We start from the raw sequence: 16,136 nt of genomic DNA on the forward strand, positions 1-16,136 counted from the left end.
TGAAAAACGCTAGTTGTTGAACACAGAGTAACGACTGTTTTGCTAATTACATTTAATTGCCCAGGATTTTATTTTTTTAAACTTTTTTTCCAAGCAGAATTCTAATGATTTCAGAATATAAATAAAAGCAGTCCAAGACTTTATACGCCCACCTGCACTGAAAATGAGTTCCAAAACAACTATGAATCGAGTCCCTGGATCTAGAAAAATATATGCAACTAGATTAATTTGGGAGGTTCAATATTATGTCACTCAGTCTCAAAGGGAGAGACCAGCTACTCTTTGGAGAAAGCTCATTTCTGCTGTTTGTATCTATGACAGCTTCACTCTTTGTGCTCATCATCAGCAAGTAGTGTGATCCCCTCTATAGCTGGAGCAAGATGGGACCCACTACCTCAGTCTAGCAATCCAGAGGCATCACCTCAGGTCTCTATGCGACGTTGCAGAGGCATGTCAACCAAGACGGCTGTTTTTGGGGTCATTGTCCACATGCTCGACCCAATTTCAGCCAACCATTAGCTGGTGGACAGAGTCAGTTTTCTAATTATAATGTTATAAACATTTAACATGCTAAAGCTCTTGTTATATAAATAATAATGACACTGCGATATGTCATGTGTTGCTGTTCATTTGAGGTTGTATTTGCCTAATGTTAGAACCTGATAGTCACCAGATGAAAGAGGATGCACTTTCATTTTCACATGACTCCATGTTGGGATGTCATATTTGATCTCTCTGTTTATTTATTTGTTTTTGCGGAGGTTAGGAATTTTCATTCACATTTGGAGCTGCCACTGTGCTGCTTTTGAAAGGATCCTTATTCTCAAAACTACCAGACACTTGTTTGTCTTTCCATTTACAAAAACTGTTTTTCTCTATTTCTAGGTCCTACCTGGACATGCTAAAAGTTATCATGTTCAGCTACCTTTTCTGGTTTGTCCTCACTATCATCTTCATCACTGGAACGACACGTATCAGCGTCTTCTGTATGGGTTACTTGGTGGCCTGCTTCTACTTCCTGCTCTTTGGTGGAGACCTGTTGCTGAAGCCAATCAGAAAGATCCTCCACTACTGGGACTTCCTGATTGCCTACAACATCTTTGTGATTACTATGAAAAATATTTTATCTGTAAGTATCTGTAAGTACTGATATGTTGACAGTTAAAATGCAATATTTATAGTGTGTAATAAAGCAACATTGTTTTTAGATCCTGGCTTGTGGGTACATCAACCAACTGCTACAGGACCACTGCTGGTTAATCCAGGTGTTCAGTCTGGCATGCACCATCAAGGGCTACGACATAAATACAAGTAAGCAGAGGGTGAATTGACTCAAATTTCTACTTTCATTACTAAAACATTGCTTTAACTTTCATGAACAACTTGCAGGTATAATCCTATAACTTAGTTAATAATAATTTAAAAACCCAAGTCCCATCCAAGCCTCCACGGATGGCACTTGTTTGTCCAACACATCCCAAAAATACTGTATTGGATTGAGATGTGGGAATTTTGGAAGCCAAGTCAAAACCTTAAACTTGTTGTGCTCATCAATCCATTCCTGAACCATTTTTTGCTTCATGGTAGGGTGAATTATCCTGCTGAAACAGGTTTCCATGAAAGGGTGTACACGGTCTGCATTTTTCCCACTTCTAACAAATTAACTTTGATGTCACTTTCTCCCTGATGTAGCTCACCCACTAACAGGTGCCATGACGAGGAGATAATCAGTGTTAATCACGCCACCTGTCAGTTGTTGTAATGTTGTGCCTGATTAATAAATATGGCTGTGTTGTATGTGAATTCCAGATGCTAAGGATATTTGTGAGGTGCCAAGCAATGAGGCCGGCATCATCTGGGACAGTATCTGCTTTGCTTTCCTGCTCTTGCAGAGACGAGTCTTCATGAGTTACTACTTTCTACATGTGGTGGCAGATATCAGAGCATCACAGATCCTCGCTTCCAGGTATTTAACTGAGTGAGACAGCTACATGGAGTCAATTTAATTAGAAATACAGGTTTGATTTATTCAAGACCAATGCTCGTGTATTAAAATTTCTTCTCAAAGCATTAACTTTTCTACCTGACAAATACAGGCGTACCAAACAAAATGTTTTCCTAATGTCTTTCTGTGTTTTTCAGAGGTGCAGAGCTTTTCCAAGCAACTATAGTGAAGGCAGTGAGAGCCAGACTGGAGGAGGAGCGCAAGTCCGTGGAGCAGCTGAAGAGACAGTGAGACTCCAAACATTTAACTTTCCTCTGATGAAATGATGTGTCTGTGATGTCACTGTCTTTTGAGCCAACGCTGAATGGAAAAGTGATTATTTTCCTAAGACACGTAACTGCTCTGCAGTTGTCTGCACAAGAAAAAAGCAAAACCAGTGACAAGTGAAGGATTTTTTTTTTAATCATGAAATTTAATTTTCTTTTAATTTTCTTTAAATTAAATCAGAATTTCTACCCAGTAGTTGCTATAATTAGCTGCTTTTCTTTCCTCTTATCTGAAATCTATCCTTACATTCCTTGAAAAAAATTTAATTTTACTACTTCCTGCCTTGCTTCATCGTGGCACTTGGGTGCAAATATATACCCACTGGTCATTTTACTAGATACACCTCAGATGCATCTCAGAATGCATAACAGGTCAAATCTTGAAGCGACTTGGTTACAGAAGGCCAAATGTGGTGCCACTTTGGGAAGCTAAGAACAGGAAACTGAGGTTATAATTTGCCCAGGCTCACCAAAATTGGATAACAGAAGGTTGGAGAAACATCTTCATTTCTGCTGTGATGAATTGTCTCAGGGGCCTCTATGCACAGCTTGCACCTGGGGTCTTCTCTGGTGTGGTAGATCCCATTCTCTAATGAACTTGTACCTAGAGCTTGTTCCTGTGTTTCCATGATTTGTGCCTTTATGTTGTCTTTCAGTCGGGTTTTTTCCAGCCATTGGTGGGATTTTTCTATATCAGTTACTTCTTCTATCTGTTGGTGGTACATGCGTTTTCTGGTTTCTGCTGACTGACGTATTCACCAAGCACATGATGAGTTGTGGCCATCTTCCTGAAGTACTCATGGATCTGTGTTGTTTCATCCTGGATAGTGGTTCTGACACTCACTAGTCTTCAGCCGTCTTCCTTCCACTTAGCGTCCAGTCTCAGGGTGCTGGTCTTTGGGTGAAACCCTCTATGCATGGTAAGGGGCTTGCTTGACTTGATGTCAGTAGCTTCTATCTCCTCCTTTGGCTAGCTTATTAATCCAGCAGGGTATCTGACAACCGGCAGGCCGTAGGTGTTGATTGCCCGGATCTTGCTCTTCCCATTCAGCTGACTCCTCGGGACTTGCCTTACTCTGTGCAGGTATTAAGTGGTTGCAGTTTTTCTTGTGAGCGCTTCTTGGTTCCCATTTGCCTGTGGGATTCCAAGGTACTTGTAGCTGTCTTTGATGCCTTCAATCAGAATCAGAATCTTACTTTGTGGTAGTACAATCCCCTATGTTCTAGCTCCCTTCCCTCTCTTTGTTACTTGTTAACCATCTGGCTCAGCAGGTTCAGGCCTATGAACCCCCTCAGAAGCTCAGATCCCATTGGACTTCCAGATACAGATGGACAAACTGGTGATAGCTAACCAACCGGACATAGATGAAGAAGGTTGCAGTGATATATGTAGCTACACCAAATTATAGCAACATCAGAAAGAAGGAACACAAAAAGCTTGAGAAATATCAAGAGCTGAGAGAGGAGGCAGAGTAGATGTGGAAGGTGAGGGTGTCAGTCGGAGCACTCGGGGTAATGATGAAAAGCGTGTCTTGCAGTGCAACATAGCGACTCAAATATGTGTGTTTAATTCGTTTTATATGAGAATTAAGTTTAGTTGAGTGACTTTAGCGGCACCAGGTCTTTTATTGTTTTTGCCGACAATACATAAATGCAAAATATCACTAAACACTGAGTTAAACTAAAACACAGTTATGTCTGTTTCATGATTTTGAGCATCTTTTATTAGGCCCCCTCTAATTTATCTCACAGCGAGGTAAACATGATGCAGAAAAACTTGACTCAAAGTGTGTCCTGGCTCAGTTTCATCATTGTTTCCCAGAAACCTGCTCTACTTCATCAAGCCAATGTATTTCCACCACTCATAGTAACTCAGGGGTTACTCACAAGCTCTGATGATGTCCACTCGCCCTCTCTAATGAGCACTCCATTGTTACGTAACGTACAGTAATTTCCACATGAAGCCCGGAGGTGTTTATGGTCAGTCTGTTACGCTGTTCCTCTGTGTCGATTCTTTGTGTCTCGTCACCTTCTCTTTGATCTAATCAGGATGGAGCGCATTAAGTTGAGGCAGCAAAAGTTTAAGCGGGGCAAGGAGAAGATGCTGAGCCTGGCTCAACATTCTGGAGATGGACAGACGATAGTCCCGCCCGAAGAGGATGATGATGATGGTATGACAAAGCCTGCTGGGTGTAGAAATACTATGAGTTTTGGTATTACTCAAGGAGGGTGGGCGTACATGATCGTTTATAAGAAGAACAGAATGTCTATAATAGTGTCATTTCTATTAGCATTGGAACTAAATAAAAAGCTTCACATACTAGATTTGTGTCTTGAAGTTTACAGAACTGAATTTCTTATTAAATGTTGCACTGATGTATTTGTGAAATTTTAGGAGCACAGCCAACGAAAGCCAAGACCAAAAAAAAGCAGTGGTGGAGGCCGTGGGTTGACCATGCTTCCAGTAGGTTGACCCCCCCAAAACCTCTTTTTTCTCTTCCTCCACTCTGATTGGCCCTTGTGTCCTTGACCAGAACGCTGAGGATTCCCATACTGCCCATGGGCTCTAAAGGCAACATCATATAGTATCTGCCTTCTCCCTCCGGACTTTAATCTTTTTCTGTCTCTATTTAAGGATCCCCGTTACCTGTAGCTCTTGCGTAACTTTACAAAGCAAGTGTGGCGAGACTCTTAGGTTTATAAAAGCGTACCAGTCTCAGCAAGAGTGCAGCACGGGGTTGCCTTAAATAGAAGCAATGAAGAAAGGGAAAATGACTAACGTCTGGAGGTTTTATACTTGACGTTGTTTAAAACATAAACTTCATCACTGGTCTCACCTAAAGAGCCTACAGTAGAGAATCACTCCATTGCAAAATATTTTCAAGCAAAGAAATGAAGCTGACAAGCCTTCATTCTCAGTACTGGAATAAAGGCTGAAGGTTTAGTTCATTCTTTGCCTGCAGACATGATCACCAAACAGGCATTACCTAGGAGAAAATAGAACAGCAATCAGACCAGTGATTAAATATGTAAAATTATGGCTTTTACAGTCGGTTTGTGGTAAATAAAAAAAAAAAAATGCCAGCATTTCCCTGAGTCAATACAGCGGTTGCCTGTTTGTTTTGAACTCATGTCTCATATCATACTCCACCCCCACATGACATTTTCAAATTATTTCTCCATTTTATCTCTTTGTCATTTGATGTTTCATCTCCATTTCCCAGCATCCTCCCCTCATCTCCTGCCCACTGCGGTTCTGTTCAAGGACATAAGTCAGCCTTGTCTATCCCATTGCTTCTAACACTTAACTACTGTAGACTGGAGTCACTCCAGGGCGACTGAAATATGAGAATAACAGACATTCCTCATTGTGTTTTCTGCTCATACTGTCGTTAATTTTACTAACGTGTGGTTTCATCCTCTTAAAAGTGCGTCTATATCATAACGAGCCATAGATATATGCAAATGTTTGATAGAGAAATATGTAGAGTTTAATGTGGTTGTGTTTCTTCCTTACAGCAAGAGAACCTTCTGTTGCTTTTTTTTTAATGTCATAAAAGCAATAAATGACTTCAGCCTGTGTTTGAGTGAATGTAACAGTGCTTTGCGCTCTGCCCCTCAGTGGTTAGAAGTGGAGACTACTACTTGTTTGAAACTGACAGTGAAGAAGAAGCAGAGGAGGAAGAAGAGAAAAAAGATGACGATCCACCAAAGAAGTCAGCATTTCAGGTGGTTATATTTTGGCTTCAGAGTGGGAAATGCTGTGATTCTCCCAAAGAGATTTTAAGTAGAAGAACATGGTTATGGATGTCCTTTTTTTACAAAATAGTTTTTAATTGGCTTCTCTAAGCTATTACTTTTCTTTACAACTATAGTAAACTATATGTAAAAGGTGGACGTAGCCTTGGATCGTAAAAGCAAAGCGAATGCAGGTTGCATTGTTTCAAATGGCCAGTACGGGGCAGCTCCTCGCATTGTAAAAACAAATCTGATTATACAGAAGTCTATGGGAAAATTACCCTATTTCTCCCATGATTTATAGACACAGTAACACTTTCCTAAAGAGTTTATGATGTCAGTCACTATTTTCAAAGTCTTGCTGAATACAATGTGATGCTCTTTTAAAAAATTGATAAATTAGATGATAAACCAGCGTATACTTTCTGATTGACAACTTGTTACTCCATGAGTTTGCAGGTTCCTCGGTTTCTCAAGCACATCCACCCATCACTTCTGATGTTTGCTTTTTGAAAAAACAGAATAGCAACTGCCAAAATAGTGAATGATGTCATCTTGGCTCATTTACTATGTTTAAAGCAGAAGTGGAGAAGCAAATGAAGTTTAAAACACAAAGGTGTCATTCTGGAAAGAGGAAATACAGCAGTATTTGTAGTACTGCGTACCTCTGTGTATGAGTGAGCAATGTTTTTTTTCTGTCCTCACATCCACAGGTAGACATAACACTTCATAACATTTCATTTGTGTATACAATGTAACACAATGGAAGACTACTTCATCATGTTGTAACCACAACTATAGCCTGTTTTTCTGGCCTCTTTCTCAACTCATGTCTGTAACCCTCCCACTATCACAAACACACCAACTGATGAATGAAAATTAAGTATATAAAGTATAAGTATATATAATATAATAAGTATATATAAAGATATCACCTAGAAAGAGTTTTACACTTACAGTACTGTTCATTCCTGTTTTCCTGGGTTAAATGTAGAAGTTGGGATGTATGATACTGTGCAAAAGTCTTAAGCCACCCTTTATTTCTTTATCTTTTGTTTCCAAGGAGCCAGAGCTGTCATTTTTAAAGTGGATTTGAGCAATAAGTGACCAGGCTTTCTGAAGGTTTCCCAAAGGTTTTCTTCGGACATTGACTTCTTTTTCGCTCATTTTCAGTCCAGTCTGTCTACCTGACTATATTTATTAGAGGAATGCTTTTTCATTTGTTAAACCACTTAACACTGGCCTATGAGTCATCCAACCATTAAAAGGCTCCTAACTTAAGGGGTGAACAAGTATAGAACCAGTGTCTATACATTTTTGTACAGAAGAAAAGCACCATCTACTGTAGATGAACAGTATCTTAAAGTCATGTCCTTGAGAAACAGGGCACTGGTGTACAAGGTACATCAAATTAACAAACACAAGAACTGGAATAAAAATTTGAAATTTTTGGTTCAAATTCTCATCAGGTCAAGAAGAGATGAGTGCAGTCATCTGTAAAACACGGTGTAGTTTCTGTTACGGTTTGGGACTGCATGTCAGCTAGCAATGTTGGGGATTTTGTCAAAACTGGAATTATTATGGAATTATGTACACAGAAAAGTGCCATGAGATTTGGATCCATCGTGCAATATTATCTGGAAAGCATCTTATTGAGAGCAGCTTCATTTAACAGCTTGACAGTGATCCCAAACTTTTACTGCCAATGCAGTAAAAGTGTACCTGGATAGAAAAACCACACAGTGAGACACTGACAGTGATGGATTGGTCTCCCCAGAGCCTGCACATCAACATCATTGAAGCAGTATGGGATCATCTTGATAGAGAACAGACCAAAAGACCACCAACATACAAAGCAGAGCTTTGAATGTCCTTCAAAAAGCCTGGAGAACTATTCCTGAAGACTGCTCAGGCTGTGTTTAAGAATAATGGTGATAATACCAAATATTGACTGTCAAGCTCATTAAAATTTAAACTCTGTATCTTAATTTACATACTGTACACTTTCCATGCATGTTTGCACATGTTTAAATAAATAACTGGACCTATAGCCCATTTTCTTAGAAAAATATAAAGAAGACTTTTGCGCAGTACAATATGTGATTTGTGATACAGTAGGCACTAACCTTTCAATAAACACCTATAATTTTGCTTTGAAGTCCTCCTCTTGTTTACTGCCTCCTAACATAATTAACCTCTGTTGTTTCTAACAGTATGAAATTGTTTTCTACTAACCCTCTCCCCACTCTGTTCCCTCTCTTCAGAGAGCTATTGGGAAGTTTGTCTCCGCTCTTCTGGCTTTACCCAAATCTGTCATTAAGCTGCCTAAAACTGTGCTGCAGTATGTAGTGAAGGCAGGCAAGGTATTCACCCTCATCTAACACAGCTGGCTCTCTCTGAGAACATCTGCCAGGTCAAATAACAACTAACACCACAGACAACTGCCTTTCCAGCTCGTGTTTGGTGAACATGCTGTGAATTAATAGATGTGTTTATTCACCCAGTTCCAAAACACTAAACTTACATAGATCACCAAATTCGACTTGGAACGAGAATGTTTTTGTACCATGTATTGTTACTGTCTGACTGATTGGTGTTTGCATGTGTGTCATGGCCATTTTATGTGGCCCGCTGCTCTGACGATCTATCACATATGTAACGTACAACATAATTCAGATTTGATCTGTGGTCCCTATTCCTGGTAAAGATTTTTTTTTGGGTGTAAAATAGATATTATAGGTTGTTACACAAGTTTTAGAAATCAAAGTCAGAGTTAAAAAACTGTTTGGAAAACGATCTCCCTCGCTTTTCTTTCCTTTTTTGTAAAGATTTGGTGTAAAGTAAGGTGATGGTGGTCTTGCATTAAAGAAATCTCAAGCATATTTTGTTTAAAAGGCAAACAAAAGATGTAATTGGTATTTTAATCATATGAACGTTCACTATGATGAATTGTTGATTTTATTTCTAGGCTAGTTTTAAGAAATACTAAAATAGAGCAGCATAACATTTACATGACTTTTAATGATTGTATATAAACTTTCTAATATTTTTTTCTGTTGTGGCTTAATTCCCCTCAGTGACATTCATTAAAACTTAACTGCTACCCTCCTTTCTCCAGTATATGTATCAAACCTGGATCACAGACCCCAAAGCTGCTCTCAGGGCGCGAGGCAAAGCGAAGCGCAAATTTTGGAAGAGATACACGAAAGGAGTTAGACACAGAAAAAGCAAGAAAGATGGTAAGTCAGCTCTAGAAAGGAAATTTTTTCCTGACTTGAAACAGACTTTAAATTTATACTAAACTGTCTGTACTGTACATCAGCAGGTCGCGTGACCATCGACCTTGGCGAGCTGTCTGATGGGCAAGAAAAAGACGATGAGAACAAGAAATCTGGTGGCCCAGGTTGGTTTTATGACACTCAGGTTTACAAATTACAGCTCTCCAATTTACAATGACCAAATTCTCCATCATGAGAAAAACTGGTATACATATTAAAATGTATTTTCCAGTGGGAATCTTTATGCTATCATTATTTTCAGTGATTAAATCAGATTAATATTTATTAGCTTGCTGGTTCATGAACCTGCTGTTTCAGCAAATAAAACAACCAGAAATAATGTCTTACGTTTTGGGCTTGATACTGTAATTGATTAACGTGTCTGTGTTTAGAAAACGGTGCAACTTTTGTAAATCCCCTGTAAAACCAAACAGATTTATGGGTGCAATAACCTTAGTTCAATAAGGAGCGATAATTAGTAGGAATTAAATGTGATATATTAATATAAAAAATCAATCTAGCTATTTGGCGATTAGACTCCCATGGACAATCACAGCAAATCAGGATCCCAACGGTGATAGGAACTAAGGCAGGAATTACTGAAATCATTATTTCAAGGAATTTTACTGGCATTCGGACATACAACACTGTCAATTATTTAATGAAAAGGTTTATTTAAGTATGAGTTTTTAATTCGACCACGTTTAATGCATTTTCTGTTGTGTGCTCTTCCTCAGATAACATCATCAAACGAGTGTTCAACATCATCAAGGTCACTTGGATGCTCTTCCAGACGACGGTGGAAAGCTTCACTAAATGGATGAATGAAATGTGCAGAGAGTACATTGACATCTCCACTGTGCTGCGTTTAGAGCGCTGCATGCTGACTCGAGAGGTCAAGAAGGTATGCAGCTCTCTGCAGTGACCTTAAACATGTAGAAGTAGAGTTCATTTAAATGTGCTTTCACTGAATCATTTATAAAATCACTCAGTGGAATACGTATGATCAGATCTCTTCTCCTCCCACCAGGGTAACGTGCCATCCAGAGAGAGCATCCATGTTTATTACCACAAGGCCATGAGGCTTAACATGTCCAGACAGGCAAGCATGGATGTGCTGAGCGAGGACGACTCAGTCTCGGGCTCCATCGGGGTCCCCAGAAGGCGAGGAGGTAACCGGATGGAGAGTCAGGAGTCCACGGCCTCCAGAGAGAGCATGTCCAGGTAGATTAGCAGTCCAATGTGAAGACTAAACGAGATGCCATCATGAACGGTTTCAGGTTGTCTTTATGTGCAGTATTGTGCAAATGTGAATGTAAAAACCTGTATACTTTTACTGCTTCAATGCATTAAAAACAAACAAGAAAAAAACTTCCTACTTATCATAGTTTTCTATCAGCACATTATCATCACACTGAGCCATTTCACCAAAATGCTTTACTGTATCTTTGTGTTAATCATCACATGATCTATGATCTTTACAGATGCTTTTTATTTGCAGAATATCATCTCTTTTTTTTAACATAACATAGATTTCATGTCATCCTTCTTACCACTGATCATCCCATTTGTCACTCTCACAACCTATCAGTGGCTGCACTGATGCCACCACAGTGTTTTCTCGTCAATCCACCTTGGAAGACTTGGATGCAATGCCAGAGTGCATTCCCAAAACCAGTGAGCGTGCCAGGCCCAAACTTAAAAGATCACCTAGGCTGGATATGTCCAGCTCATCAGTGGACAGCGGCAGCAGCTTCATATCCAGGTGCTGGTTCTTTGCATGTACACACAGAAAATATCATTGCATCTCTTCTGTCTTTTTTGTGTTTTCATCAGTCTTGCATTGACTATTAACGTCTGCTGAATCACTGCATGATTTCTATTTCAAACTTTTTTACTTTTGTATTTCATTCTGTCACAAATCCATTTTTAGCCTTAAACACAAGTTGTTGTTCAGTAATAATATTGTTACAAGAAGGGGTTTTGTAAATTGTGACCTGCTTCTTTTAAACAGCTGCCTCTTTCTTTTTTTGGGTTGGACCGAACAGTAGTTTTACTTTGACAGGGAGGGTTCCTTTCTAATGGTTTGCTGTTCCAACTGTCCCAAATGATGTCTGCTTGATTTCTTTCATGGTCACAAGATGAACTTTAACAGCATATTTGTTAAAGTGCATCTTAGCCTTCTGCGCTAACCAGCTATTATTCTTCTGTTATGGTTATCGTTATACTGAAAAGGCAGAAGGACCATTATTTGGAATTGTGATTGTCCAGAGGCTCTGCCAGTCATGCAACACTGAGATGATCAATCCAGAATGTGATACATACAGCAGTGTGAAATAGTGTTTGACCCCTTCCTGATTTCCTATTTTTTTCACTCCATAGTCTTCATTTTTGTTTTCTAAAGCCATTCAGAGTTGGACTTGCTGGTGCGTTGTGGATCGTTGTCCTGCTGCAGAACCCAAGTGTGTTTCAGCTTGAGGTCAGGAACTGATGGCTGGACATTCTCCTATAGGATGTTTTGCTAGACAACAGAATTCCTGGTTCCATTTATCACAGCAAATCTTCCTGGTCCTGAGTCAACAAAACAGCCCCAGACCATCACACTACCACCACCATATTTTATTCTTGGTATGAGGTTCCTTTTGTGAAATGCTGTTTTGCTTTTACGCCAGATGTAACACGACTAAAATCTTGAGAGTTCAGCCTTTGTTTGCTGGTCCCCAGAGTATTTTCCCCAAAGTCTTGAGGATCATCCAGATGTTTCTTGGCAAATGTAAGACAGACCTTTGTGTTCTTTTTGGTCAGCACTGGTTTTCCCCTTGAACTCTCCCATGGACGACTTTTCCCCCCAGTCTCTTTCTTATTGTTGAATCATGACCTCTGACCTTAACTGAGACATGTGAAGCCTGTGGTTCTTTAATGTTGTTCTGGGGTCTTTTGTTACCTCCTGGATGAGTCATCAGTGTACTCTTGGAGTAGTTTTGGCTGGCCCGTCACTCCTGGGAAGCTTCACCATTGTTCCAAGTTTTCTCCATTTGTATATAATGGCTCTCATCGTGGTTCAATGGAGTCCCAAAACCTTGGAAATGGTTTTGTAAGCTTTTCCAGATGATAGATGTCAGTGTCTTTGTTTCTCAGGTGTTTCATTAGATCGTGACATGATGTGTTGCTTTTTGAGAACTTTTTGCCAGCTTCTCTTCGTCAGACAGATTCTATTTAAGTGATTTCTTGATTCAACAGGTCTGCCAGGCGTGAGTGTGTTTAGTCAAACTGAACTCAATTTTCCAAAAAATGTGGTTAATCACCGTTAATTCATGATTTAACAAAAGGGGCAATTACTTTTTCACACAGGACCAGGTAGGCTTGGATAACTTTTCTCCCTTAATCAATAAAAACATTATTTAAAAACTGCATTTTGTATTTACTCGGGTTTTATGGTCTGAAACATGTAAATGTGACAAATATGCAAGACACTAGGAAATCAGGATGGGGGCAAACACATTTTTTGAAGCACTATTAAAAAACAACTCCTGTTGTGTTAACCCATAATTTGTGAATAACTTGCCAATAAGTTAAAACAGGCTAAACAGGTGGATTAAAGTAATATAATTTTTAATGCAGAAATTTGCCCTTAAACATTTTTAGGTCCTGTCAGTGCTTACAAATAAAACTCCATAATATGGGTTAATGTAGTCTAAAAATGTATTAGTGTGTCTACACGCTTGCTTTCTGCTTGATGCCAGTTTTTTATTTATTCCAGATATACTGAGAACCCAAATCAATATTTAGAAAGTACAAATAAATTGATACATCTGACACAATCCCTGTTTTGTTTTGTCTTCTCGTTCACAGTGAGCCAACCCAGTGTGTCATAATTTACTCTAGACAGGGAACTACTGATACCATAGAAGAAGTGGAGGATGAGCACGATCAAGGGGAAGACACACTTCAGCAGCAGGTTCCCTGGGAATCTCAACAGTTTGATGAGATTGGGGAGGCTGAGGGTGTGGCATTGAGTGATGGAGAGCCCAGGGAGAAAGAAAAAAAAGAAGAGGAAGAAGAGGTGGTGGAGGAAGGGCAGAAGGGATTAGAGGGTGAAGAAGGACTACAGGAACAGCAGGACCAGGAGAGAGAGGAGGCTCCTTGGGAGTCTTTTGGTCCAGACGAGGGCCCCTCCTTAAGAGTGGAAGAGTTACACGCTTCTCCTTCTGCCCAGGAGAAAGAGTTCATCACTGAGAGTGAAGATGGTGCAGGACAGCAGGACCTCATGCCTACGGAGGGTCAAACAGAGCTGCTCTACACTCCAGATACAGATGCCTCTAAAACATCTGATGCGGATGTGCCTCCCAGCTACAGCAAGGCAGTCAGCTTTGACCGCTTGGAAGTTAGTGACGATGAGAGTGACACAGATGGGAAGAGGTGCATGGTCATGACCTCAGACAGCCGCTCAGACAGCAGGTCGGACATCATGTTGCCCTCTATGACTACTGAACTGACGGCCAGTGAACTGTTGCTCAACAAGTAAGTTAAAAAAATATATATATTGATTAAAGTTTTAGACGTTAAAGCAGGGATGTCAAACTCATTTTACATGCTGGGCCACACATAGAGCTCACTATGATCTTAAGTAGGGCAGAGCAGTGAAATCATGTGATAAATGTGTAAAATTTCTGCAAAAGTTATGGGAATTCATTAAGCAGAGTGTCCTGTAATTATAAGATATGAAGGTTTTGTTCATTTACCGTGGAAAAACAGGAACTTTCCTGTTATTTAATTGTTTCTCTGTTAATTACTTTGGTCTATTATGAACGGCAGCCCTTATAAATAGAAAAAGCTGTAAAACCTATGATATTACAGTTAAGACTTCAAATCTATCCACTCGACATTTTCTAAAGCTGTCTAATGGGCCCTATTCAATTCTTTGCTGTGTCAATATTGGCCCCCAGGCCTTATGTTTGATACCCCTGACTTAAAGCCTTCTGAGAGTAAACTATCTGTCTCTAGAGTCATTCAGTTGTGATGTAATTTCTGTCTTTTAAAAAAAAAAAATCAAACATAAATAGTTTTTCACTGTTACGACCTCCATTAATGCCTCCTCTGTCTGTCCAGGATGTTTTATGACGAGGAGCTGGAGCAGTCAGATAAATTCTACCAAAACCAGCCTCTGTTCCTCCAGCTTTGCTACGCCCTCTACAACATGCTGGTGGCTCACTCAGAGTTGGTGTGCTACCTGGTCATCATCATAAACCACTTGGTGTCAGCCTCTTGTGTTACGCTGGTCCTTCCCATTACCATCTTTCTCTGGGCAATGTTGTCTGTTCCACGGCCCAGCAAGCGCTACTGGATGACTGTCATCATCTATACTGAGGTGCAGACAAACATGATGATGATGTTGCAAAATAAATAACTAAGATTTTCAAGAAATTGTTAAGTAACTGTGTGTTTCTATCATTCATTTTCAAATTTCAGATGTCTTTTTTTGGGGGAAATGAAGTAGATAAAGGATCTAAACATAAAGGAAAAGATTGTTGGTTTTGTCCACAGTGAATACTACAAAGTTAAGATGAAAAAAAAGGCAACAGGGAACATAACAGCATTTAGTCTAGCAGATGATCATCAGGTTCCAGGGTAAAAGTCGGACTTGGTGTGTATTTCAAATTGATTGATGATGTTTTCCTTCCAGGTCACCATCGTCATCAAATACTTCTTCCAGTTTGGCTTCTTCCCGTTCCACTCGAGCGTAGACAAGAACAAACCTCTTCACCCTCCCAACATCATTGGTGTGGAGAAGAAAGACGGTTACGTCCACTACGACCTGGTCCAGTTACTGGCTCTCTTCTTTCACAGGTCCATCCTGAAGGTGTGGGCAAACACAGAAATATATAGACGTCTCCCTCACATGAAAACAAAGACCATAAAAAACTATCGCTGCATATTGTTTTTAGAGTTAATTCTCCTGAAGTACACTCGTTATATGTGTCTTGTTATTCATGACATCACTGACTTGATATTTCATCATGAATTAATTTTCAGAGAGACAGAAAATATATTTCAAATATCTGCAGACAAAATAAAATTCCTTTGCGCATTTTATGGACTGATTTATGCATCTGAGAAGGCCAGTATTAATAAGTACCAGCTTTTGGCAGCACAGGCTGGCTGATACACAAAACTGAATGAAAAGCCAGTATTTGAGCAATTTAGATGTCCCTGCTGGATTGTTCTGCACAGTTTATTATCAACAAATGAAACAAAAGCAGTTTAAGACTGCATATCTCCAAAGCTGTAAACATGAAATGAGATATCCTTCTGGATACACAATGACACTTGGAGCTAGCTAGTCTGTGATATTTTCTTAAAAATGAAGATAGTGTCTTTTAGAATCAGACTTAGATTTATTGACCAAGTATGTGTGCACTGACAAGGAATTGGGCTCGAGATCATTCTTTGCTCTCAGTGTAGAGAAAAGAGTAAACGACAGACAATACTATCAACATGACACAGACATACATAGCATATTATGGTGCAATGGTACACATGATGGACTAAAATTATCGAATAAATAAGGGATGGATGACTAGTTACTGTATATACTATAGGTGAGGACACTATAAATTTACAGTACAGAGCAAAACAGTACAGCAGCAGGTATGGTAGTATAATGTTTAAGTACAGAGAGTGCTGAGTATTCATGAGAGTGACGCCCTATGGAAAGAAACTGTGCAGATGTCTGCTTTTTTTGGCATATTGGCACATTTTGTAATGGTTTAAATTGATTTGGATTTGTGAAAATATGTCCAATGTTGCCTCCTAATTCTAGTCTAAGGATCTTTGCCAAAAATTCCAAAC

The 16,136-nt window shown here is 39.6% G+C and overlaps 1 protein-coding gene across 5 annotated transcripts in view; it reads left to right on the forward strand.

Moving 5' to 3' along the window:
* The window catches only part of LOC120723905 (piezo-type mechanosensitive ion channel component 2), a 96,174-nt gene that overhangs the window by 62,832 nt on the left and 17,206 nt on the right, over positions 1 to 16,136 (forward strand). For 2 of the 5 annotated variants that reach the window (XM_040015735.1, XM_040015746.1), the window contains 16 exons: positions 886 to 1,129; positions 1,209 to 1,311; positions 1,810 to 1,966; positions 2,143 to 2,232; positions 4,321 to 4,442; positions 4,667 to 4,735; positions 5,894 to 6,000; positions 8,274 to 8,372; positions 9,128 to 9,248; positions 9,332 to 9,412; positions 10,025 to 10,191; positions 10,318 to 10,511; positions 10,879 to 11,052; positions 13,140 to 13,808; positions 14,397 to 14,655; positions 14,971 to 15,147. In XM_040015735.1, the coding sequence (XP_039871669.1) occupies positions 886 to 1,129; positions 1,209 to 1,311; positions 1,810 to 1,966; positions 2,143 to 2,232; positions 4,321 to 4,442; positions 4,667 to 4,735; positions 5,894 to 6,000; positions 8,274 to 8,372; positions 9,128 to 9,248; positions 9,332 to 9,412; positions 10,025 to 10,191; positions 10,318 to 10,511; positions 10,879 to 11,052; positions 13,140 to 13,808; positions 14,397 to 14,655; positions 14,971 to 15,147 (2,833 nt within the window). The remainder of the gene's footprint in view (positions 1 to 885; positions 1,130 to 1,208; positions 1,312 to 1,809; positions 1,967 to 2,142; positions 2,233 to 4,320; positions 4,443 to 4,666; positions 4,736 to 5,893; positions 6,001 to 8,273; positions 8,373 to 9,127; positions 9,249 to 9,331; positions 9,413 to 10,024; positions 10,192 to 10,317; positions 10,512 to 10,878; positions 11,053 to 13,139; positions 13,809 to 14,396; positions 14,656 to 14,970; positions 15,148 to 16,136) is intronic. The other 3 variants (XM_040015743.1, XM_040015764.1, XM_040015755.1) reach the window with 3 other exon arrangements.

The sequence above is a fragment of the Simochromis diagramma genome, unplaced genomic scaffold, assembly GCF_900408965.1.
Source record: "Simochromis diagramma unplaced genomic scaffold, fSimDia1.1 OVJJ01000205.1, whole genome shotgun sequence".
NCBI lineage: Eukaryota > Metazoa > Chordata > Actinopteri > Cichliformes > Cichlidae > Simochromis > Simochromis diagramma.